Source organism: Ceratotherium simum, chromosome 3 (assembly GCF_057802395.1).
Source record: "Ceratotherium simum simum isolate JZ-2026a chromosome 3, ASM5780239v1, whole genome shotgun sequence".
In the NCBI taxonomy this organism is placed as follows: Eukaryota; Metazoa; Chordata; class Mammalia; order Perissodactyla; family Rhinocerotidae; genus Ceratotherium; species Ceratotherium simum.
In genome coordinates, this window is record NC_141902.1 from 22,972,088 (window position 1) to 22,996,235 (window position 24,148).

The 24,148-nt window shown below is 41.3% G+C and overlaps 1 protein-coding gene across 2 annotated transcripts in view; it reads left to right on the plus strand.

Moving 5' to 3' along the window:
- STXBP6 (syntaxin binding protein 6) overlaps positions 1-23,888 on the plus strand; it is a 235,926-nt gene extending 212,038 nt beyond the window's left edge. For both annotated transcript variants that reach the window (XM_004421154.3, XM_087423180.1), the window contains exons 5-6: positions 14,564-14,721; positions 20,891-23,888. In XM_004421154.3, the coding sequence (XP_004421211.1) occupies positions 14,564-14,721; positions 20,891-20,914 (182 nt within the window). In that variant the 3' untranslated portion in view covers positions 20,915-23,888. The remainder of the gene's footprint in view (positions 1-14,563; positions 14,722-20,890) is intronic.
- The last annotated feature ends 260 nt before the right edge of the window (positions 23,889-24,148 follow it).

Here is a 24,148-nt window from a genome sequence, read left to right on the forward strand (position 1 = left end):
CCAAAAGGTAATGGTAACACTTTCCAAAGAGGGCATGAGCGTGGATTGTTTTAAGGAAATCAATTGCCAGATTCTCAGCTTCTATTCTCTGCTTCCCTGTGTGTTTTTCTTAAATTTTGAAGACTGTAAGTGCATCAAAAACCTCACTGAGCTCCAAGTCAGGAAACATGGCTTCTGGGGCCAGCTCTGCTATAGCCTGGGATGTAATCGCAAATTCTTTTGATAACGTCCAATTTATCTGCTCTTTTCTTTGGTTGCTTGTGCTTTTGGTGTCATATCTAAGAAACCATTGCCTAATCTAAGGTCATGAACATTTATGCCTATGTTTTCTCTAAGACTTTTATATTTTAGCTCTTATGTTTAGGTCTTTGATCCATTTTGGGTTAAATTTGTATATGGTGTGAGGTCGGGTCCAACTTCATTCTTTTGCATGTGGATGTCCAGTTTTCCCAGCACCATTCATTGAAAAGACTGTTTTTTCCCCATTGAATCGTCTTGGCACTCTTGTAGACACCTTTTTGATGTGCTTTCCTGACTTAACTTCTTCTGTGCCAATTCACCTTGGTTTTTCTCCTGCCTCTCAAGCTATTTCTTCCCAGTGTCTTTTGCAGGCACTTTTACCTTCACTTAACTCTAAATGTTAAAATTCTTAAAGTAGAGTTTGTGAATCCTTTCCCTTCTTTCTTTAGTGTTGCTCCCTAGGTAAGCTTGTCCATTCCCATTCTCTCTCCATGCTGTTGGCTTACAAACTTTATCTCCATCCCAGACTTCTCTGCAAAGCATCATGCAAGAATACCTATTTGCCTTATTGGCTTCACTTGGATATTTCACAGGCAACTAAGCATAACTTTATCCAAAATGAGATATTTGATTCTCATATCTGCTCACCCTCCAAGGAAATTTGTTTTTCTGACAGCTTTTTCTGTCTTGTAAATTGCACCACTATATACCCACTTGCTCAAATCAGAAACCTGGATTCCCTTGCTATTCTGTCTTTTCTCCCATCTCCCATGTTCAGCTCATCAGTAATCTTTCCACATCTCTCATCTCCACTAACATCATTCTAGTACAGGCCACCATTATCTCTTATTGAATTACTGCAATAATAGCTTCTTAACTGTTCCTTCTGTTTTCTCTCTTTCTCCTGTTCACAAACTATAGCTAGAGTAATAATTTCAAAAATAGTCTCAGTCCAGGCTACCCCTGTTTTAAAACCTTGCAGTGGCTTCCAGTTACACTTAATATCTATCTCATTTCCATGGTCTATAAGCCCCTGTGTAGTCTGGCTCCTGCTTCTTTCTCTAGTCTCATCTCAAGCCATTCCCCCCCTCCCCCCCATAGCCACACCAGTCTTATTTCAGTTTATGGAACACCTAAGTTTTTTTTCCCCTTTCAAGCCTTTGCACATGGACTTTGCCCAAGCTTGTCTCTTCACATCACAGCTTAAATGTCACCTCTTCAGAGAGGTCTTTCCTAAGTCAAGACCTCTCTGAAGAGGTCAGTCTCTTTCTTAAGTCAGACTTTCCTAAGTCAGTCCCCCTCCTCTTGAATTCACTCTCACAGCACGTTGTTAACTACCTGGCAATTTTTCAATTGTGTGTGTATGTACACACCCATATATGTTATGTGTACCCACACACCTTACACCTACATATATATTGATTTAACCTATACATAATCTGCCTCTTGTTTCTAGAGGGTAAGCTCCTCACCTGGCATGGGGTGGGGGACTGTTGGGGGGAGCGTGTCTATTTTACCTTCAACTGTGTTCCCCACCTGCTGCTGTGCCTGCGGCAAAAAATAGGCGACCAAAGACATTTCAGTGAATAAACAAACAAACCAGCAGAGACATTGAGAAAGGTGAAGTGACATCTGATGAGTATGAATTACCAGTTGGTCAAGGAAGGAAGGGACAGCACAGGTTGAGTGACCAGAGTGTACAAAGGCTCAAAGGCAAGAAAAGGGATGATATGTTTGAGGACATTGATTATATTCCTTGAAGACTGATGGAATTTTGTGCATAGAGGGGTAACACTTTTATTTTCACTTTGTTTCATGCTCGATTTATTAAATATTTCTACTAAACTAAACTTAGAAGATCAAATTTTCTTAAATTTTTGAACATTGTTCACTAAACTTTGTTAAATTCTCTTAAACAATTTAAGCTTCAATCACAATTTAATAGGATTGATTATATTCAATACTTTAGATACTTTAAATAGGCAAAACATATTCAAAAATAACAATTACAATACTTAGAGTATTATATTTAAACTTGTTATGAAGTAGAAACACCGTGGGTTTAATTTATGTCTTCTTTATTTCTTTACTTCTTCAGACATGTTCCCAATTTAATTGAAATGCTTATTTTCATATTTCCTGAGTCTAGAGGAATTGGGTTGTCAAACAATTGGTTTTTGGTGGGTGGGGTCTCAGGCCTGCTTTCTTCTCCCAAAATGATTCAAACCTGAGAGCCTAAATATCTCACTGGGTCCCTTTTCATAATTGAACTTCATATTTCACATCAATAGCACTATTTAAGCCCATGGTTTTTACAAGAGTCCTATGTTGTCATCCTACTGGGTTTTCTCCCAGAACAGTGTATCATTTGCTTGGCTTGGTCAGCACTACATAAATTCTCCACCATGTCATTAGTATACATTGATCTGGTATGTTAGCATTGTTGGAAACATACAGATACCTTATTAATTCTGTAATTTCTCAAGTTATCTAGAGGCTTCTTCCCCTAGCAGATGCAATCTAGTCTGAACATAGAGCCAAATTTGTAAAGAGGAGAATGCATTCACTACTTTAGGATGTGTCATTGCCACTTGTTCTACTTAGTGCTTATGTTTGACCCTTGATGCTCATCAGTCCTTTCTGGAAGAATTCTACTCTTTCTGAAACTCTTTGGCTTACTCATAGTTTCCTGTATTTACCCATTTCTACTCACACAGATAGAAACAAATCATACTTTTATATATAATGTATATATATAGTATATACTTTTATATATAGATAAATACTTAGAAGAAACAAAATACCCAAACATTTTAATACTCTTTACTTATTGAAAGCAATAAAATAAATTAAGCATCCAATTATAGTCAGCCTTGTTTTGTATTTCAACTTCATTTTTGTACATTTTATATTAACTCAACATTAACAAGTTATGGCTTCCACAAAGTTATATGAAATTATTATCATCTTCATCTTTTATTACCATTGATTTTCCAAATATCACAACTTGCCCGGTAGAACCAGCTTTAAACTGGCTTCTTCTTCCTTTTAGCACTGTTCCTACCATCTTTGAAGGTATCCTTGTTGTCTGGCAATAATAAAATATTTCAGGCCACCTGAGTTTTCCTTGCCGCAAGTCATGGAATCTGCTACTTTCCAAAGAACTTTGCTTTCTTCTAGCAGAAAAGAGTGTTAGACCAAAATCTAAGCGCAAGGTTGGCATTTGACTACTAATGTTGCAAAAACAACAAGTGCTATTGCTAATGTTTGAACACCCTTAAGGACAGAGCTGGACACCGTGTTCCTTGTTAAGCTTTTTATCACATTGGTTTTTTTCCAAATTCATTTATTATATGCTCTACTCCACCTATTACTAAGAAACTGATAAAACATTAACAATTTTCTAAGAAAAAACTTGTCAAGAAACAATGAGGTAGTAGGTACAGACTAGAGTCAGTGAGGGGCGGCAAGTGAGTAGCTTGGGACCACATCAGGAAGGACCTTCTTTAGTTGATTGTGTTGTATTATGGGTGAGCCAAAAAAAGGCTGAGCAAGGAAGGAGCATGATCAGGTTAGTAGTGTGGAAAAAGGATGATGTATAGAGAACTGAAAGACCAGTGGCAGGAAAACCACCCAGGCGGCTGTGGTGGTCCAGTAAGACCTGGTGGGGACTAGAAATAGAGTGGAGGGCTGAGTGAAGAGCCCTTGCCGAGATAAATGCCCTGGACTGCATGAACATGGGTGTGGGATATGACGAAGAGATTACAGTCAAAGGTGAATTGAGCACAGGATACTAGGTGGGCCACTAACTAATGCAGTGAATTCAGGAGGAGGAGGTCAGATGGAGGATCGGGAGGGAAAGAATGGGTTAATATTAAAGTATAATTTGAGAAGCAGACAAGTGTAGACAGTGTCTGTCCCATGTTTATTCTACAGTAAATGTGCTGAATGAATCGGATATTACCAATAACAAAATGTATATTGAGCTCATACTGCATTACTAACACTATGCAGAGTATATGTTTCATTTAATTTTCACAACAAACTCTGAAAAGTAGGTACTGTTTTTATTGCCATTATGCCAATGGGAAAACATAGGCTCATAGAGATTAAGTAATTTACCTGAGGTCACATAGCTAGTATCTGATAGAGACAGACTCCAACCCAGACCTTTCTGACCTCATACCCTTAAGAGAGGAATGAAACTGACAGCGAATAATCAAAATGATGGGGGAGATCAAGAAATACTTTGTTGTAGAAGCCCAGGGAAAGAGCAGCTTTTAACAAGAAGTGGTCAGTCCACTTGTGGTCAGTTGCCAAGTGGAGGAAGCTTAAAATAGGCAATAGACTTAATAGGTCATTGGTGAGTTTGAAAGACAGTGTTAGTAGAGTGGGGTGGAAGCCACTTCACTGAAAGTTCAGAGTGACTGGGAAGTGTGAGAGGTCACAGTAGAAGTAGACTCTTCAAGAATCTTCATGGCGAATGAGATTAGGGAAAGATGAACTAAAGTGGAAAGCTTAACAAAAGACTCTTTAGTGCCAGATAACAAGATTATCCCTCTAGTAATGGCTAAAGTTGAGTGGCTACTCTGTGCCAGACACTGTGCTAAGTGCCTCATTTGTACATTACCTCATTGATTCCTCATGACAACCTTGTGAGGTGGATACTAGACCAACCCCTGTGACAGGTGAGGAAACAGACTGAAGCACAGAGGGGGTAAGTTAATTGTTCAAGGTCACCCAGCTAGTAGGTAGGAGGCTCCACATGTGGAACAGAATTAGTCTTGGCCAGTAGCATTGTGGAAGGTTTTCAAATTGTGTATATCAGGACTTGAAATTGTGGTTATTAAAGTAAAAGTCACTAGCTGCCAACTGTAATAAAAGCAGAGAGCTGCAGATCATAACTGGTTTATCACCATAGATACCAAAGACAGGGAACAAAATCCATTTTGCCAAATTTAAAGCCACTTTAGGTGTCCTTGAATTCATTCTCCTGATGTCCTATAACTCTTATAAGAACATGTTCAAAAGGACCAAGCCTAAATGAATACTAAAGGACTGGTGAATTTCTCCACATATCCTGAGTTTAAGTGTTTAAAGAGACATGAATAAAATCCTAAATGTTTGATGGGGGGGCGGGCATTGGGCTTTCTCCTGAGTGCTTAGCTGTGGGGCATGCCTGTGACTTGGGAACAGGCATGGTTCCACTAAATTAGCAGAACATTGCCAACAGAAGGTGTTTGCCTGATAGAATGGTCCATTCTTCTTCCTTTGGTAATGCCAGCAATAGATAATTCCAAGGTCTCCTTCAAGTAGACTTTTGAGTTTATGGGTTTACAAAGTATTCCTGGGCGCTGAGTCCATTTTTCTTTGTCTTCCAGCTGCAGGCAACAAACACAAGTTTCATGGTCCCTGAAATTAGCCACCAACTTGAGACAAAAGATAATTCTGGAACTGCCGTTCAGCATACTATATCTGTTCTGCTGCCTCTATAAAGCAAGCCTTTTTAATTTTTAATTACATGACTTGTCCATCTATTACCAAATTGGTGAGGACAGCCTGGATTTATTTTTCCTCCTTTAGCTCAGGAGTCATTTCCCAAAGCAAATTCTGCAGAAATCTACCCTACTAAGATAATATGCAAAAGGACCCTGTGAGTAAATATGTTTGGGAAATTCTGCTAGCAGATCTTTCCTGCTCCCACCCCTACCTCTTTTGGATTCACAATTTACATTAGCATATTAAAGGTTTTCCAAAGTTCTGCAATAAAGGAGCTAGCTGGATTGGCATGTTAAAGTCATTTTATCATAGAATTGAGTTTTCTATGTAGCGCTTTTTAAAACCACAGAACCACTTTGGGAAATGCTGACAAAGTCTTTAAGAGCTTTGGGGTCTACTCTCAGCTTCTATGTATTCAACTTTTTTTAGACTCTACATGTAAGTGTGATCATGCAGCTTTTTTCTTTCTGTGTCTTACTACCACAGGCAGGGAGGTGGGGGAGATGGAGAGATGTTGGTCCAAGGGTACAAAGTTGAAGTTATGTAGGATGGATAAGTGTAGAGATCTAATGCACAGCATGACAATTATAGTTAATAAGAATGTATTGAATACTGGAAATTTGCTGAAAAAGTAGATTTCAGGTTTTAGATTTCAGATTTTTCCTCTCGCCACAAAAAAAAAAGTGGTGACTGTGTGAGGATATGGATATGTTAATTAGCTTGACTGTAGTAATCATTTCTCTATGTATATGTATATCAAGTCATCATGTTCTACACCTTAAATATAGACAATTTGTATTTAAAAAATAATAAAAAAAAAAAGAGCTTTGGAGTCAAGATCTGAGTGATCTTGGGTAAACTCCTTCACCTCCCTGAGCACTCGTATCCTCAATTGTAAAATAGGGTAAGAATATATCTCTTTGAGGAATATGACAATTGACCAAAGCACCTGCACATAGTAGGCATTCAATGAATGGTAGCTGTTCCTGTGAGTGACTGGCTGGTCACGACACTGCATCTGTGCCCAACAGGAGTTAGCAGCTCTTCCTTTTAGAAAGGCTTGATGTAACATAACCGGGATTTGTGACAGAATTTATCTGATTAGTCATTACCACAAAAGTACGAATGAAATTCAACCTTTTGAAAGAATCTCCATCTTAAAAGGGGATCCTAGAGGTTGTCCAACATTGAAATGCAGTGGTGTAACTAGTATTGATTAGTCAATGTAATGTAGAAAGAGCTTGATAATTTACCCAAGCTCACGGATAATTAATGGAGTCTGTGAATTAAGAACAAGCTTGTTTCACTGCGTAGACCTTTGCATTTAATCCTCTTTTTGTAGAAATAGAAATTAATATCATCATTATTATTTAAATTATTATGTACTTATAAAATATTTTGTGCAAGCCACAGTACTAAGCACAACCTCCTTGGAAGCAACTGAATTACTATTGATGGAGGCAGATGCGGGTGCTCATCTCTGGAAGCAGAATAGTGTGTAAGTAGTTCAGAGTGGCTTTAGCACTGCGAAGGGACCCTGCAGTCAGGGAACCAGATTTCCATGCGAATTTTCTTTTCTTTTGCTAATATGTCCTCTAGTGGTAGAGACACTGAGCAATGAAGATTGGAAGTAGAAAAAGGAAAGAAAAAATATCTTGCATGAATCCCATAGATTTGTATCCAGTAAAATTAATGTGAATATCACTAATACTGGACCACACTTAAGTGTACCTTATGTCTAACCATGAAATGGTTTTGTTAAGAAAATTAATACCATAGATAAGAATATAATAGGGACTATTTAATCTACCCAGAGAATAAATTATTATTGAACACATTAGGCGTATAATATGAGAGTTACTAATTTTCCTGGTCTATGAACAGATTTAATATAATAGATCTCCCTGAAAATTTTTGTGAGTTTATTGTATTAAAACCCAAATCCACTATATATATATATATATTTCTCATAATTGGTTTTCCTTTAAGTTAGGTTGAATAAATGGGACTTTATTGTACAGTAATTCCTAGGTGGTTAAATTGATTATGGAATAGAAGTAGTCCAAGCAAAACTTGAGCAGATTTAAGGTTTTTTTTTTTGTGAGGAAGATCAGCCCTGAGCTAACATCCAATGCCAATCCTCCTCTTTTTGCCGAGGAAGACTGGCCCTGGGCTAACATCCGTGCCCATCTTCCTCTACTTTATATGGGACACCGCCACAGCATGGCTTGACAAGCGGTGCATCGGTGCACGCCTGCGATCCCCACCCCGGGGCCACCGCAGCGGAGCGCGCACTTAAACACTATGCCACGGGGCGGGCCCTGGATTTCAGTTTTAAAAGAGTGCTCTGAGATGAGCATGTCTGCTCAGCACTGAGTACAGATTAGCACAGATTTATCAATCAGGTATTTTTTAAATGATTTTTCTGCTTTCTTTTTTCCAAACAGGATGAGTACTTTGTATGTCAAAATCTATACGTGCATTTGATATAGGAAGTAGCTGCTGAAAATTCTATTTAAATTGCCTCCTTACCGGCTGTAGAATTAGGATTTTGATTACCAAGATACAGCCTGAAGTCTAGGATTATCAAAAGAAATTATGCTGATATTTGAGTTGTCAGTGTGTTTCGTGTGCTTTTAAAGATCTTTTCTCCTCTTCTTTCTGTTCTATTGTTACTTTTCAATATACCTACTCTTTTTTCCTCATTTTCCTATACATTTAAATTTCTTTTCTTTTCAAACAGTGACTGAATACAATGTTATAGTTTTATCTCAAGTTGTGTCTCGATCAAGTCTTCTCAATCACTTAACGTAAAAAATGCCAGCATATATATATATATATATATATTTAAAAGCATATATTGAGTGGAACTGATGTGAATACATCATCAATGAAGTAAGACTGATCTCTGTTCTACTCTCCAGAGACTGTAATTCAAAAGATAGTTGACTTTATTTTCTGTGGTTGACAACCCCTTCTCAGACCACTTGAATACATTTGGGTATTAATATGCTTCCTGTCTGTTTAGAGAGAATTACTGTTCTATCTATATAGATATAGATAATAAAATTGGAGACTGTTTTATTTTCAGATTTAACTCAGCACAATACGAGGGGCCCCAGCTTTTGAGTTAGGCATCCTATTTACAAAGCATACCTTTATTTAATGAGTATGTGTTCAACTCCCCTTCTGAGCAACACACTGAGCTACACACAGCAGGTATGCAAAGATATCTGAGAAGTGTCTTCTGCTAGCCTAGAGACTCTTAACCCCAAAATAGGAGAGAAGAGAGGAAGACATTCAAAGGAATTGGGTGGGATTGTGCCATTTTTCCCAAGTTCCTAGAGAGCGGGTATGGTCTTAAGGAGGTGGAGGTCCATTGAGCATCTCCAGGCACATTGTATACATCTTTGTCTTCATTTCCACAACAGGCACGTGAGGTGGATGGCATCACCCTCATTTTACAGATGAGGAAATTGAAGATCAGAAAAGTTAAATCACTCTCTCAAAGTCATTCTGCCAATTGTGTCAACATAACAGTGCCTGGCACATAGTATGCAATCAAAGGAATAGTTGTGAATGTTGAATGAATCTTTCAGGAAAGCAATTTTCAGCATGCACCAAGAGCCTCAAAATATGTGTATCCTGGGGCTGGCCCCATGGTCTAGTGGTTAAGTTCAGTTTGCTCTGCTTCAGTGGCCGGGGTTCACAGGTTCATATCTGGGGCGTGGACCTACACCACTCGTCAGCCATGCTATGGCAGCAACTCACATGCAAAACAGAGGAGGACTGGCACAGGTGTTAGCTCAGGGCTAATCCTGCTCAGGCAAAAATAGGAACATTGACAATAGATGTTAGCTCAGGGCAAATCTTCCTCACCAAAAAAAAAAAAGATGTGTATATCCTATGGATCAGCAGTTTCATTTCTAGGAATTATCAGAGATGTGGGCGAAGATTGTGTGTGCGTGTGTGTGTGTGTGTGTGCATATAAATGCAAGAAGGTAACTGCAGCCTTATTTAAAAAAGTAAAACTTTTGGAAACATACCAAATACCTAAAAGGAAAATAGTTGAATAAATTACAATGGTGTCACGCAGCCATTATAAAGTATTTTCAAGAAATTTTTCGTGACATGGGAAGGTACCCACAACAGGGTATAGAAGTAAATGTATGTGGTATGGTCTCAACCATGTTTTAGAAAAGCATAGACAGGAAAATTGCTGGGATAAAATGTACCATAAATGTAAATTGTGGTTATCTCTAAGCAATTGAATATTACATGATTTTATTGCCTTTTTATAGTAATGTCTATTCTAAATTTTCTACAGTGAGTTTTTTTAACTTATAATACTAACAGGATGTTTTGTTTTGTACTGTAATTTTAAGAAATGCATTAAATACTGCTGCACTGAAGTCTTCATTCCATACAGTTAATGCAGACTGTGTCATTAGTCTCAATACAAGAGAATTCCCATGGAAAGCCGATGTAACACAATGAGTAAGAACTGGCTCTGGAGCTAGACTTCCTGGATTCAAAACCCAGCTCTGCTGTTCGCTTACTGTGTAATTCGTGGCAGATTGCTAAACCTCTCTCTGTACTCTGGTGCTCCCATCTGTAAAAATGGGATTAATGATATGCCTATCACAGAAGGTTGTCGTGAGGAGCAGATTTTAGTAAGTGCCTAGAACATAGTAAGTATTCAGGCAACTGTCATTTTTGCATTTATTAATGGATTTATTAAGCTATTTAACTTCTGTTATTTTTATACCTTACAGTTGTTTATTTAAGGCTAATAACAGATTTTTTATAACCTCCCCCTTTACTTTTACTATAGCAAAAACATTCTCTTTTTTGCATGTTGTTGTTGACTTAATTCATTAAATTCCTGGCACAATCTCTAGAGGACATAGTTATTTCACTAGAAACAGATTCTTAGTCATTTGGCAAGTTCAGAATTTCAGGACCTAGTTAGATCATGTGACAGCATCACTTATGTGTCCAACTCTCTGCTAAGCCATGAAGAAATCACGAGAGGGATGATATATTCTCGCTGCTTCTAAGTCAACCAACATTTATTGAGTGTCTACTGTGTACCATAGATTGGGAATCCAGAAGTGAGAAAGACACAGTCCCTGCCTTCAAGGAGCTCACACCAGATATCTGACAATTACATGCAGAAAAAATGAATGCACCATTTGAAATGTCTATTTCATGACACAAGATAATATGTGTGTTGTGGGAAGCAGTGGGTAGGGTGGGCTAGACATGACAAGTTTTCCTAGGAAAGGGCTCTGAGGTATATTGAAGCACTCAGGAGTGAGTGGGAAGGCTGAGATGAGAAGCAGAGTTCCAGACAGAGGTAGCAATATGTACAAAGGCATACAAGTAAAAGAAACATGAAACATTTGTGAAAATTGGGGTAATTTGACAAGGCGTGGGATTAGGGAATGCCGGGTAGGAGGGAAAATGCATAGGGTTCTAAGAGGTGATCTGAGAGAGAGAGGCAGGGCAGGAGTCTCAATTTTATCTTGAAGTAGTGGGGAGGTGGTAACAGATTTGCCTTTAAAAAAGTTTACTATAGAAGTGTGAAAGATGGACTAGAAAAGGTGTGGGGACAGTTAGACAAAAGGCTATTGCTATACCTCTGAAGGCAAGAGGCTCTGGATCAATACAGAGACAATGAGGATGGTACAGAGGGCAGAGAGTAGAGAGCTGTGTAGGAGGTGACCTTTAGTTGTATAGGGTAAAAGAGAGGGAGAAATCTAAACTGGACCACCAGATTTCTGAATTGAGAAGCTGGGCAGATAGTGGGGTTATTTACTGAGCAAGGAACCCCAAAGGAAAAGCAAGTGTGGAGGGAAAGATAACAGGGTCAGGTTTAGACATGCTGAATTCAGGATGATTTTGGGTCACTCACCTGGAGTTGTCCAGTAAGAAAATATTGGGTCTGGAGCTCAGCAGCATAACCTAGGGGAACACAAAAATTTGGTCACTGAAGCCAAGAGCTGAGTAAACTTGTCCCAGGGAGAGTCTGCAGAGGGTGAAGGAGAAAAGGGCCAAAGATGCTGGAATTACAGCATTAACAAGAGGATCCGAGGAGAAAGTAAGCAACCAGGAGCCCCAAATGAGGAGGAGAAAGATTCAAGATTTAGGAAATGGTCAACAGAGTGAAATGGTGCCCTCAGGGAATTTATAATCCAGCCGGGAAGTCACTGTATCTACAGGTGAAGAAATGAGGCAGAAGAGTTGCCCATGACTATATTTGATTAAGCCCCCAAGAAAGATATAAAGAATTCTTATGTAGCTGAGAGGAAGGAGAGGATGGAATTGACTTGAAGCTTAATAAAGATGATGGGACTTCATTGGGCCTGAAATATGGATAGAACTGAAACCAGGAGAGGGCATTCCAACTGAGGCAATGAGATTTATTCAAATCCATCCTCACACCTGGAAATAACTGAAGGTGATTTTCTACTGATAGAGGTCAGCAGTGTCATCTTTGAATAGTGACAGCATTTGGTTCTCTCTTTTAGTTATAACATTTTGTTCTCTTTTAGTTATAACGACTCTTGGTTAAACGGTATCATGTAAAACAGGGTGCAGCGTTACCTGACATCATATACAAGATTAAGGAAGTCACGACAGGAGAGCAATATGGCGTATGCAGAGCAGGTTCATTTGAGAAACACAGATGTGTCCAACTTTGAGGTCATGAGAGTCAGTTCCAATGGGAAAAGACAAGTCCAGGTTATATGCTCTCTTAATTTGTTGGTAGCCAATTCTAAAATCTCTTTGCTTTAAAGGCAGCTGTTCCCGGCTGAGGTTCCTGTGAGGTTGCAGACTCCCTGCCCCATTTTGTCTTTTCCCTAGCCTCTGGTGGCTATGCTGTGGGTATGTAGAAGGAAGCAGAAAATGGAGGAGATTTTCTTGTGCCCTCCCCCCACTCCTCTGCACCTTCCAGTCCCTTCTCCATCTTCCCATTCCATCCCATTGGCCTCTTCATTCTTGAGAACACTTGACTTGCAGTGCATGGGCAATAACTCCTCATTTACCAACAGGAATACCTTGAGGACAGAAACAGTCAGGCGTGACCTTGGGAAATAACCTGTCAAAACCTATCTAGGCTAGTCTGCTCACAATTCTGTCACAGTAACTGCTTCCCACGACTGACACCATGTCTGCAAAGAGGAAGGTACAGAATAAGGAAAAGTCATTGGAAAGCCAGGTTCCAGTGCTTGCCATGTCACTTCCCTGGTGATATGACCTTGTGCAAGCCACATAACTTCAGCTAGTCTCAGTCTTCTTAGTAGAATTCTGTGACAATCAAATGAGATAATATTTATGAAGGTGCTTTATGATTGCAAAATGCTAGTCAAATGTTAGGCAGTGGTGGTAGGTTATCATCATAGTCATGAGTATGATGTGAAAGCAAAGCGAGACCAGGCTTTCTCCTCCTAAATCTGTTCTGAAGACCTAGACCTTCCGTTCCAACCCTCGCATTCAGCCAGATTTCTCCACAGCCTCATCTCCTCTGGTCCCTGTTAATCAGTGCTGGTTTGTCTTGGCTCCTGTAGTGCTTGACGCAACTGAGTGATACTAAGTTAACCCCATACTCCTTCCCTTAGTGCATGGTGGGAGCCCTTGAAATCCACCCCTAAAGAAGAAAAATGGAAAACAATTTACAAAGTGCTTCCTCTGGGCCAGGCACTTTCTCTGCCTGAAAACCTTTGCCACAAACCACAGACTGTTCCCACAGAGGAGAAATTTGCAGCTGAGACCAGTGGAAATTAGATTTCTATTAAAAGCTGTCTGTGGCTAGATATATCCATCCCAGGTACAAAGTGAAGTGATGTAATAAACTTATTCAAAGACATAAAGCTATTACACAAAATGCCATTAAATATCTTCCACTCAGTGTTAACAAAATACAGCTATAAATTTCCTTTGGTTGTCATTTTGCAAGTTGCCTGTTCTCGGTGGGTTATGGATCTGCTATTTCTTCACTGCTGAATTCTGTTTCCCAGTCCTGGCAATTGGGATGTCAGAGATGCGTAAACTGTTGAAATATGATGGTTTTCAACTTTCTCAGTATCATCACTTGTGAATCTGCGAGTCTAAGTTTCTTCTAGGGCTGGTTTCTGTCTCTGTTTTCTACCTGCTGGCTAAGTGTGGTACTGAGGCCCCAGATTTCGTATACTGGAGATCAGAGGCAAGGAGGCCCAACCAACCAGGCCATGGCTCAGTATTCAAGGGTGACACATATACTCTGAACTTCGAGACTGAGTCAGAGCTTCTTACGTGGCACCATACATTTAAGAATGAAGGGATAAAATGGAAGGGAAGAGTTGAAAGGAATATAGAGCATTATACTGGGAAAGTTCTGTGCCTTCAGTTTTCCTGTGGTTATTCACCTAAACTCTGGGTCAAGAGGAAATGCACAAAACATCCAGATACGTCTCACTGAACTTGCCTAATTCTCTGAACTTGTCAGGATTTCCATTTACTCCTGCAAGCCAAGTCCTAAATCCAGATGGATCTGGTCCTTTTGAGCCTCACCAAACAGAATGCCAGTAGAGTGGAAATGAGTGGTGTGTTGGGGATGGGGGTGTGAGAGAAGTATTTGCCCGGGTCTGGCAGTCAATGGGGGTTCTCCCTACAAGGGAGTCAGTCAGATCAAATCAGAAGAAATGTTGACTTGTTTCCTGCATTTGAAGCCTTTCTCTAGTATGACCTGCCTTGCTCTTATAGGGTGCTCACCCCGGCAGGGGTCTGTCACTGTGGGTCAGCCGAGCCAGCTTCTGATGCTCTTGATGTCCTTCTTCAGGAAACAGCATCCTCCATTCAGCGGCCGATAGTGTGACCAGTGCCGTACAGAAGGCAAGCCAGGCCTTGAATGAGCGTGGAGAGCGGTTAGGCCGAGCAGAGGAGAAGACGGAAGACATGAAGAACAGCGCCCAGCAGTTTGCGGAAACTGCACACAAGGTGAGTTCTGCAGAAGGGCAGAGGTCTCAGCTCTGCGCTGTCAGGGAGCTTCAGTGCCAAGAAGCTTTATTTCAGTATGCTTCCCATAATGACAGATACAAAAATCAAGCCTTTTTCCCCCCTTTATACAATTTCCATCTGCCACTTAGGAAGGGCCAGAATCATGAGGATTTCTTCTTGTACCTGTTTCTTCAGTTATCTCCTCTGTGATGTCTTCATCCCCTTCTCTGACCTTGGATCTTTGGGAAACGTGAACCATCTTTAATTCTTGCCCAGAAGTTTAGGGCTCAAGTTTCAGGGAACAGAATGGGGGCGGGGGAAGAGGTCAGATCTCAGAATATCCCTCCTCCCTTGGCCAATACTTGAAAGAGGACTTTGGGCTGTTCCTGCTTACTTTTCCTTGCTGTCTCTTCTGGTCACAAGCTTAGCATCCTTCTTCTCTCTTCACCGTGTGAAGAGCAAGCTCTAGTCCAGGGCACAGCACACCTCAGGGCTGGTTTCCCCTCTGCAGGGCTGTGGGCCTCTGAGGCTGGCCTGACAGTGCAGAGCTGCCTGCAAGGTCCCCTCCTGCCTCTGAACCCAGAGAAAAGTGTTTCCCGCGCGACCGTGGGAACACTCACACACCTTCACACACTTGCTAAGAATGCGCCTTTCAGAAGGGGAAAGGGGAGTTTTTATTGGCAGCCAGCTATCTACGGCAGTCACAAACCAAGGGAAAGAGAGGCCCTGGTGGTCAGGTGATAAAGAGGATTTATTACTGTTCTTATGCTTCAGATCAAAGGGCAGTTCTTTTCTGGCTAGTGATTTGGATTTAGGTTTCCAGAAACAACTTCTGCTGATAACTGTTGGCGTCTCAGACTCATGATCTGGCCCTTCAGATACACTTTTCAGGTGACCTTTGGGGGAAAAAATAATTTGCTTCAACAGAAAACCCCACTTCTGCTAAAGAAACAAGAACGACAGCCTGAAAAGTAGCGAGAAAAATCTCCCCAGCTGAGCCGAGCTGCCCTCTCGCAGAGCCCCAGGCTCAGGCTAGACTGTGATTCAATTCTGAATGGATGCTTCCTGCCTTCTCTTCCTGCATCCCCTTTGCACAGACCTGTATCATTGTGTCATCAATTCTCTATCATGACAGCGTCTTACTGCACTGCTGCCTTGGGGACCCATTTGAGGTTCCCTGGATGAGAATTGGCCAGATCTGTCTGAAAATGCAGGCAGCCCTGCTGGAGGCCAGACCCTCAGCTTGTTGCTACTGTCAGAAGGAGCAAGCTCAGATTTAAGGTTCCCCTCTTCCTACGCCCCTTCTCCAGCCTTCGTGATACAGAGATAATGATAAGATGGTCGTGCTAGGATTCCAGCCCCAGCTTCATTTATAACAACAACAGTTTTCGTGATTTAAGTGGGGGATGGACACGGGAAGTCTGGGGAAACATTTAAAGTGCTGATTTGGGAAAGAGAAGACTAAAGGGAATAATTTTTAATTGTCTTCCAGTCTGGGAAGGGTGATGATAGTCCAGGCAATTCTCTTTCATGCCTTACCACACAGAATAAAGCAATCAATAGTGCACTGATAAAATTCTGCTAAAACAAGAGTTTAGGTTAATGATTATACCATGAACCAGGTTACCAAGGAAGTCTGTGAAATCGCTCTTCCTACTGGAGCAGACGGTACATGGAGGTCATCCACGTAGGCGGCCCCCGCAGAGGGGTTGTCCAAACACTGGGTTTGATAACCTAACCAGATGGCCGAATTCTTGGCCCTGCTCACCCTGTTTCCCTGATATTGTGGCCAAGTTTGCTGAGTAGTTGGGAAGGCAGCGTAGGATGGTTGTGAACATCTTGTGTTTCACTCACCATCTCAGTGACCTTGGGTGAGAGCTTAATTTCTCTAAGCCCCAGTTTCCTCATCAGTAAAATTGGACTTATTAATAATAGTACCTGTCTCCTAGGATGTTGAGAGAATTGAATGCATTCAAACGTATAAATCTTTTAGCACAATTCCTGGCATGTATCAATCTAAATTAATATGAGTTATAATTATTTCTGTAAAGATGGTTTCAGCTGAACCTGACCTATTTGGTCACGTAATGAGCACTGTAGGGAGCTGGAGAAATGTGATTGAGGATCCCAATGTAGGGATGGGGAGGGATTGGAGATGAAGATCTTGTGCCCTCCAAAGTGGGTGGGGAGGGCCTCCTGCTAAAAGCTGATACTTTCTAAACACAGAGCAGCCCTCGGGGCCTGTCAGGACTGAACCTGATTAGGCCACCAAAGGCAAAGGGGCCTCTGGCTTTGACCACTGGGAGATGAGTGCCACCCAGTTACCTGTGTTCACAGTCTGCACTTACTTGTTTTGGTTGCCCCTCCTATGGGTGTTCTAAGGGGAGAGGGAGGGTGGGGGGCTGCTAGTGTCTGTTAGTGTGTTTGAGGGAGCGTGAGAGAGAAACTGTTATAGCCAGATGTGCAGTTTTCTGAAACTGGGTTGTGTGCTTATGAATCACCGGCATTGGCGGGATTCCTAACGAGGGCATTGACCTCTTTAGACAAGGTGTGGCTATTTTCCCAGGGACTCAGACTTGATTTGAACGCACTGACATAGGCTGACGGTGAAAATGTCATTTCACTGGCCAAGCCCCCACCAGACCTGCTGGGGAGGAAAGAGTTCAGAGATGGAACTCAGGCCTTCCACTCCCCCTGCCCCCAGACACACGTGGCTGTGTTGACTCGTAAAGAATGGGCTGTGTCCACAAGTGGAGACACAGTGCACATATTAGAGCCCTGAGCAGAGAATGGCAATTCCAGGTGACAGTTCATCTGTGCTCCCTGTTGAATAAGGGCACGCAACCCCAGCTGGAGAGTGCAGCACGCCTTTCTAGACTGCAGTAGAAAAGGATCTCTGGCTTTCTAGCTTTTCCCAGGACTCCTGCAATGACCCAGGTACATTAGTAAGTGGATCGCCTTTTCGTGACCCTGTCATCAGGGTACGCCCGTGCTTGTCTCCTGCTTAACAGATGGAAAATTCTTCTGCATCCCCTTTCCCCCAGCTCCGCTCATCGTGGCCTAAGGAAGTGTGGTTCCTTCCTGAGCTGTGGGCTTGGCACAGTCTCAGGCCTTAGAAAAAGTGCAGCTCAGCCATGGAGCAGGCCTGCTTACTTTCCCCTGCCCCAAAAAGCATGACATGGCACTGTGTGCAGCTCCTTGATGCCTGCCACGGGTGGTGAGTCAGCAGGCGAGGGCGGTGCCCACACCTAGGCAACCTCAGAGGACATCTCCCGCAGAAAGGAACTGTGAACTGCCCTGTTTTCACGAGCCCACGTTTGTGGGGGAGGGAGTGGTCAGTGGCATTTCTCTCACTGGCAGGGGGTGGCTGCCTCTGTCCCTACTACAGTCTCTGTTCCCTTTGGGTCTCTGAGCCAGAAGGGCCCTCAAGAGTCCATGCCTTTTAAAGAATCCTCCCAGTATAAGTAATGATTTATTATTGTTATTATTATTTAATGGAGTGATTTACACAGCTTGGAAAGAGAAAGCTTTCTATGAGATACTAAGAAAACAAAAGATACTGTCGGGGGAAGAGGGAGAATCTCCCTCTGCCCTTTTCCTTAAGGTTCTTATGGCTGGCCAAATCATTAACAAGACAGGTTAGCAGGAGAAAATAATACCAAGTTTAATAACATGTATACATGGGAGAAACTCAGAAATAAGCAACTCGTCCCTCTGTCTAAGCTGCTTGCTTAAGTATTGCAGCTAAAGGCAAGGAATGTGTTGGGTGTGGGTAGTGGTCTGGGACTTCAGAGGGCAGGAAGACAATTCTTTTCAGGGTCATCTATAGATAATGTGGTCAGGGAGAGACAGAGTTTTTGATAAAAGAGGCTTGGTGCCTTTTCTACTGTAACCTCTATCCTACATTATCTTTACAGCCATCATGATAGAAGATCTGTTCCAGAAAGGAGCCACCATGTCAAATTCTTTAGGCAGTTAGTGGGGGAGGTCAAATGTCCCTCAGAGAAAACAATCGAGGTAAAGAGATATATTTCAGGGTGGCCAAATCTTGATCTCCCCCAATATCAAAAGGAAATTTTAAACTCCTCTTCTAAAGGACCCTGACCTCTAAATTGATCCATCAGCATCTGAGTTAGAGACGCTATTTATAGACAGGAGGAAACTGAGGTACAGAGCAGTTGTGACTTGAGAGTTCAAGCTCACACAGAACATTTGCAGCAGCAACAGCACCCTGCCTTCTGTATTCTAAAGCTCCTAACTTCCAGGGAATTAAAAAAAAAAAAAACTAGGTAGCATGGAAATGATGCCACTTTCTGCAAAAATACTCCAATAGCAAAATGTACGATCCAGTTGTATTTCTGCGGAGCTGAGCTGGCCACGCCCCACCTTGCTGGGGCTCCCTTAACGCCCTTCTAGACACGCCGTAGTGGTAATCAGGGCCTGATGTGAACAGCAGCACGGTCGCAGCAGAAGATTAATGACTGTGGGTGAATTGGCACAAGCCCATTAGTTGAAGGTTAACAGCTTAGTGAATAACAGGACAGCAGCACTGATCAAATATTTATGGTTGGTATTCATTACGCACAACACTTAACAGCTCTGTGTTGATTTGAGTGATCCATGTTGCTAAATAATGTATAAAAACTAGACACACAGCAAGAAGTGGAGGCCACACAGCAGAGGGCTCAAAGTGTAGCCAGGGAGTGGGACCAATTGAGGGAAAGCCCTGGCTCTGCCATTTCCACCCACTGTGTTTCCTGGACTATAAACGCCCCGAGGTCAGGAGTTAATAGCCACCTCCATCCTTCTTGGCAAAAACCCACAGCACTTAGCCGGGGAGCCTGAGCATACTCAGGGCTTCACAAACACTGTCTGACAGCTGACTAACTGTTGGCATCAGCACTGCAGGTCTGTGGAGGTCTCCACTTAGGCTGAGACGGGAGCTCTTTCACCTGAGGTTCCCCAAGCAGAGGTAAATTTAGCAACACAAGGGCTAGGTCCGCAGGTCCCCTCTCCATCACATGCTGACCTGGCCCAGGGGCACCAGCTATGAGAGAGATATTAGTGCTGGTCTTGCAGGTTCCCTAGCTGAGGTGGCCCCAGGGTTATAACTTCTTTGTTGAAGACATCAAGAAGAGGAAGAGGAGACTAGGATTGCCCTGGGTTACGCTAGAGAAATGGATCATCAACATCTTCCAGGATGACGCAGAATGCTACTGGGTGGAATCAGGGAGATCCCTTGCTAATTCTTCGAGGGCCGAGAACCTAGTCATGATGCAGATGACAGGGCTTTCTACAGTCGTTGCCTGCAGAGAATCTCCTGCTGTTTGCTCAGAAACGTTCAGAATTGCAGAACCCTGGCCCCTACCCCGCCACTCCCAGCCCCAGCCTCAGGGATTAATTCCTAATATCGGACTCTGGACACTTAAGGAATTGCAATTTAGCCTCAGTCTCCCTTCTGGTTCACATCAGTGTATGGGACCCTTGGAAAGGATCTGGCTAAGAAAAGCAAAATCAGATTTAATTTTATGTTTTATACTTGTATGCATTTCTTTAATATGTCATCATGGGCTCCATCTGGGCTTGGGAATGATTGAACGGTATTTAGTCTTCCCATTTATACAGATCTAACATTTCAGTAAACCACATTTCTCAGATACCAGTGGGAGGGGTTGTCAGTCAAGGTCTAGATTTGGTCTGTTGTTCAGCCCATGTCATTACCACAGTGTCATGGAGTGCCTTGGACTTGGTTGAATGTCCAGGTTGGATATTGAGTGGATTATTGTAGTTGATTTGTAATAATTTATGAGATGTCAGTAAATACTTACCTTTGAGGAGTGTTGTTTTTCCTGGGTAACTGGTAACCCGGGAGCCCAGAGGCCTTTGTTCTACTCACCTCTGTTCCCAGGGTAGGTCACTCATTCTGCCTGGGCTTTGGGTTTTCCATTTGTTCCTTCAGCGGAATGAAGGAACACCACATGCGAATGTAGAGCTCAGTGAACTATGTGGGAAAATGTCGCACATCTACTAGGTGTCCTAGTAATGGGGCTCTGCCACAGCCAGTTGAATCTTGGTGCTGCTCTCATGGTGAATGTGGGAAAGGGGCAACACAGTGGATTCTCCCCACTGCTAATAACATTGGACTCTTCTCATCCCTCTCTCTCCTTAGCTTGCCATGAAGCACAAATGTTGAGAAACTGCCTCTCCTGGTGACCCTCTTAAGAGAAATGGAAGAGCTTGTTCAGCGGTTTTTACAAGAATTCCGGACCTCCACTTGCTTCTTTTTTTCCAATATATGGACATTTAGGTTTTTTTTTGTTTTTCCTTTATGGATGTTAAGATGAAAGAGAAGATGTGTTTATACATTTCCCTAATGATCTTGCTAAGACATGCCGCATAGCATCAGCTTCATTTTTTTCCACTCTGTGTATGTGTGTGTTTGTGTTTTCCCTTTTTTGGACCAAATGATATACTGAGCTGAGTCTAAACTACAACATGTATTTTGTTCCCTGATATTAAGCAGGAAGACATTTTAATATGGTGATATCAGATGTTATTGTTCCTGGATGGAAATAAAAGTCAAGCAGTGATTGGCTTCTCCGTCTCCTAGCTACTCTTAATTTGAAGGTTAAGATCCTCTATCCTGAGACATAAGTCTGTATTATGGAAAACAATTGGATTTATCAGGGGAAACAGCCATCTTAGATTTTGCTTTTTATTTAGTAATCTTTTGCATGAGCCATCACCAGCATTCAAAAGAACAAATCAGAATCACAGATAGAAATCTACTTTCTGAGCTACAGTTTAAATACTTCCTGCTCCTTGCTTCCAGGCTGATTATTTGGAATTATCATATGAAGGATAAAAATTTGAGATTAAAGACCTAAAGAGAAGCCTATTTAAAAGCCTCAATGCATTCGTGGATGTTTCTTTCTTTTGTTGTGGCAAATTATGTAGCTGGATTGAAAAGAGCTTGGATTTTAATCAATAATTGATTTGTCCAGATAAAGGTCTGTGTAAATGATAACACGAAAAGATACTACATTTAAAACCTTTTTTCTTTTCTTTTTACAAAGTCATGCTGTTTTAGAGACACTCTCACAGTGTCCCTCAGAAATGGCCTTCAGTTTCTTGGTATCTGATTTTTGGAGGTTTTGATGTTATTGCTGTCTATTTATTTAATGTAATTTAAAGTGTGAGTTTCTTGACAAATTGCATTTCATGGCAATTGCATTTTGCCAAGTCTGACATGAGACAGCACAGTCATGAATCCTTGACATTGCAGTCAGATTGAATCAAGTTGGTTCACATACCTCCTGATTTTGTATTACTCAAGAGAGTACTGGCTTTAGAGTCGGGGAGATTTGTTTCTCAGAGGGGTAAAATGCTAAACATAGAAGCTGTGCTTTGTCATCATGACACAAGGAGGCAAGCCGCACATCCCAGACACCTCCTCAGCCCCACGCTGCAGTGCATTGATTTCTAAGCTGCCTGAATCTTCAGGACCCCTTTCTGTTCCTCCCTATCCATTGAGCTGACCGAGTCCTCGTGTATTGTAGCCTCCTACACAGCAGCATAAGATGACTATTGGATTATTTATGCTGATTTAAATAGCTTAAGTTCTCCTGATGAAACATTCCCAGGGAGGTAGAAAGTTGGGCTATTGGAAAAAAAAATTGTCGTAGGCAACATGTGTCAAAGGGATGGGATTTGCTGGAGACAAATTTCTGAATCCTCTTAGGTAGATGATCCACTTCAAGAAAACTCTCTGTAAAACTTATATGGTAAACTATATAAGTTTACTATAATATTTTGTACTTTTGGTTTTTAAAAAGTTTAAAGAAGCAAAGAACTTGCTATCCAGTGAGTACCATTAGAAGCATTTATAATTTCTAAGAAAAGCCCAATATATCACTCCAAATAAGTTTTGTTTGCAGCCCTCGGTTCATAAAACACACACACATACAGAGATATTCATCTTCCCAAATTGGATTCTAGCTTCAGAGATAGGTAATTGGTATAAATAATTGAAAAGGTCAATCGAAGAGCCCCTGACAATTGGCCAAACTCGAAAATAAAACTTGTTGCCAACTATCTAACAAGTGTTTGCAAAGCTGCTTCTAAAGTAGCAGAGGATGAGGTCATAGCATGCTGTGAAATTGGAGATTCCTCCTCCCTGGTGGAATTGTGATAGTTATGCTTCATAAATGTAAGTATTCCACATCTTAGTCTCTTTCCTCAGTCTCGGTTTATCTTTTCAGCCTTAAGTCTCATTGGAAATAGCCTGGATTAGAAAAATGCCTATCTGAATCTTTATTAGCTTCTTCTGTTGATTTGCTTCCAGGCCGTGGTCATGCCCTTGACCTCCCTGTGTCAAAGTCCTGCCTAGGCCTCCACCCTACAGAGAGGCTATAACAGCAATCCCTGTCCCTCTACCTCCTGACCTCTTGCAGAGGAGCCTGTGATGACACACGTGAAGTTCTTTGCTATCCTTTTGTAGAAGGTGCTGCAGTACAAAAGATTATACAATGTAACCTAGAGAAAATTGCTAAAATGACTCACATTATTGGGACCAATTCATTTGGGACCAATTCAATGGCTTGCTAGAAAACAGTCTCTGTTTCATTTCTGGAGTTTTTGGGGTACTGTATTTCTGTGAAGGACTTCTTGAATTGATGACGCATAAAGAAAAGCAACTTCCCAGTGTTTCCACTTCTTCCTGGAACATAGCTGTAGTATTCTTCACTAGTATTATTAGATATCTGTGTACAAGAAGTATACAGTTATTCAGGTTAATGTTTCATATTAATGTATTTGTAAAATCTAACAAGATCAGTAGTTAACCTTTTTTAAGCTCTGAAAAGATAAAGATGATGTGTTAGACTTAAAATTATAGTGAAATCTGTCTTAATACTACTTTTGTGGCTAGCAAAAGTTGTGCATTTATGTAAAAATATTTACAGAATGCCCTAAATAAGAGATAGGTTTCGCTTTTAATTTTTAGAATTGTGACACTGCTGATATCTGTTGTACAGTTATCAATTCTTTGGAAGTTCTCTAAAATGTCAAAGATAATTTTCGTTTCTTTCAGAGACAAGTAATACCCGCTCTATGATTCGCTATTACAGCAAACTCTAATTTTGTCATTAAATATTTTAACTCTGTGATGGAAGTTTGTTTCTCTCAGTTATTTGTGAAATCTATAAAACTCTCAAATAGGTAGGCATCATCACACTTTACGTGCTAATTGGAAGATTTTGTGTGCCTACAGGAGATCTAAGAACGAGGATCAGTATTACGATCAAGCTTCATAGCATTATGATATACGTTCTAATGGAAAATCTTGAAATGTAAAAAAGATTAAGGAGCTAAGCTTAATTTAGAAAATGAGATTCTATCCAGCAAGAGTTAATATTTTTTCTTCTCT